The 302-nt window shown below is 35.1% G+C and overlaps 1 protein-coding gene across 1 annotated transcript in view; it reads left to right on the top strand.

Moving 5' to 3' along the window:
* LOC119586438 (keratin, type II cytoskeletal 2 epidermal-like) overlaps nucleotides 1-302 on the top strand; it is a gene marked incomplete in the record, with an annotated part of 4,452 nt that overhangs the window by 3,346 nt on the left and 804 nt on the right. Inside the window, 1 exon segment of the mRNA XM_037935167.1 lies at nucleotides 249-302. Within this exon segment, the coding sequence (XP_037791095.1) occupies nucleotides 249-302 (54 nt within the window).

The raw sequence follows: 302 nt of genomic DNA, 5'->3' as shown, positions 1-302 counted from the left end.
ACTTATCTTGGATATGATTTTGTTCGGCTTGCACATCACACCATATCTTAATAATTAAAGATACCCTCGACTCCTTACGTATTCTCATCTGTTTCATATCACCTACGTGTATCTACTCTATGGAAATACTGTTGACAAAATCTAGTAATACTCGTATGTCACGCTCATGTTTTTTTTTTTTACGAAATTCCATAAAGACTTAACCGTAGATGGAAAATGTAATTAATTTTTCTCGACTTTACTTTCAGTGAGAATGACTACGACTCACAGGAAGACGACCTCGAGCAATCTTCCAGCTTTAT

The sequence above is a fragment of the Penaeus monodon genome, chromosome 21 (assembly GCF_015228065.2).
Source record: "Penaeus monodon isolate SGIC_2016 chromosome 21, NSTDA_Pmon_1, whole genome shotgun sequence".
Classification (NCBI taxonomy): Eukaryota; Metazoa; Arthropoda; class Malacostraca; order Decapoda; family Penaeidae; genus Penaeus; species Penaeus monodon.
Note: the sequence above shows the minus strand (reverse complement) of the source record. Positions and strands in the feature narration are given on the sequence as shown.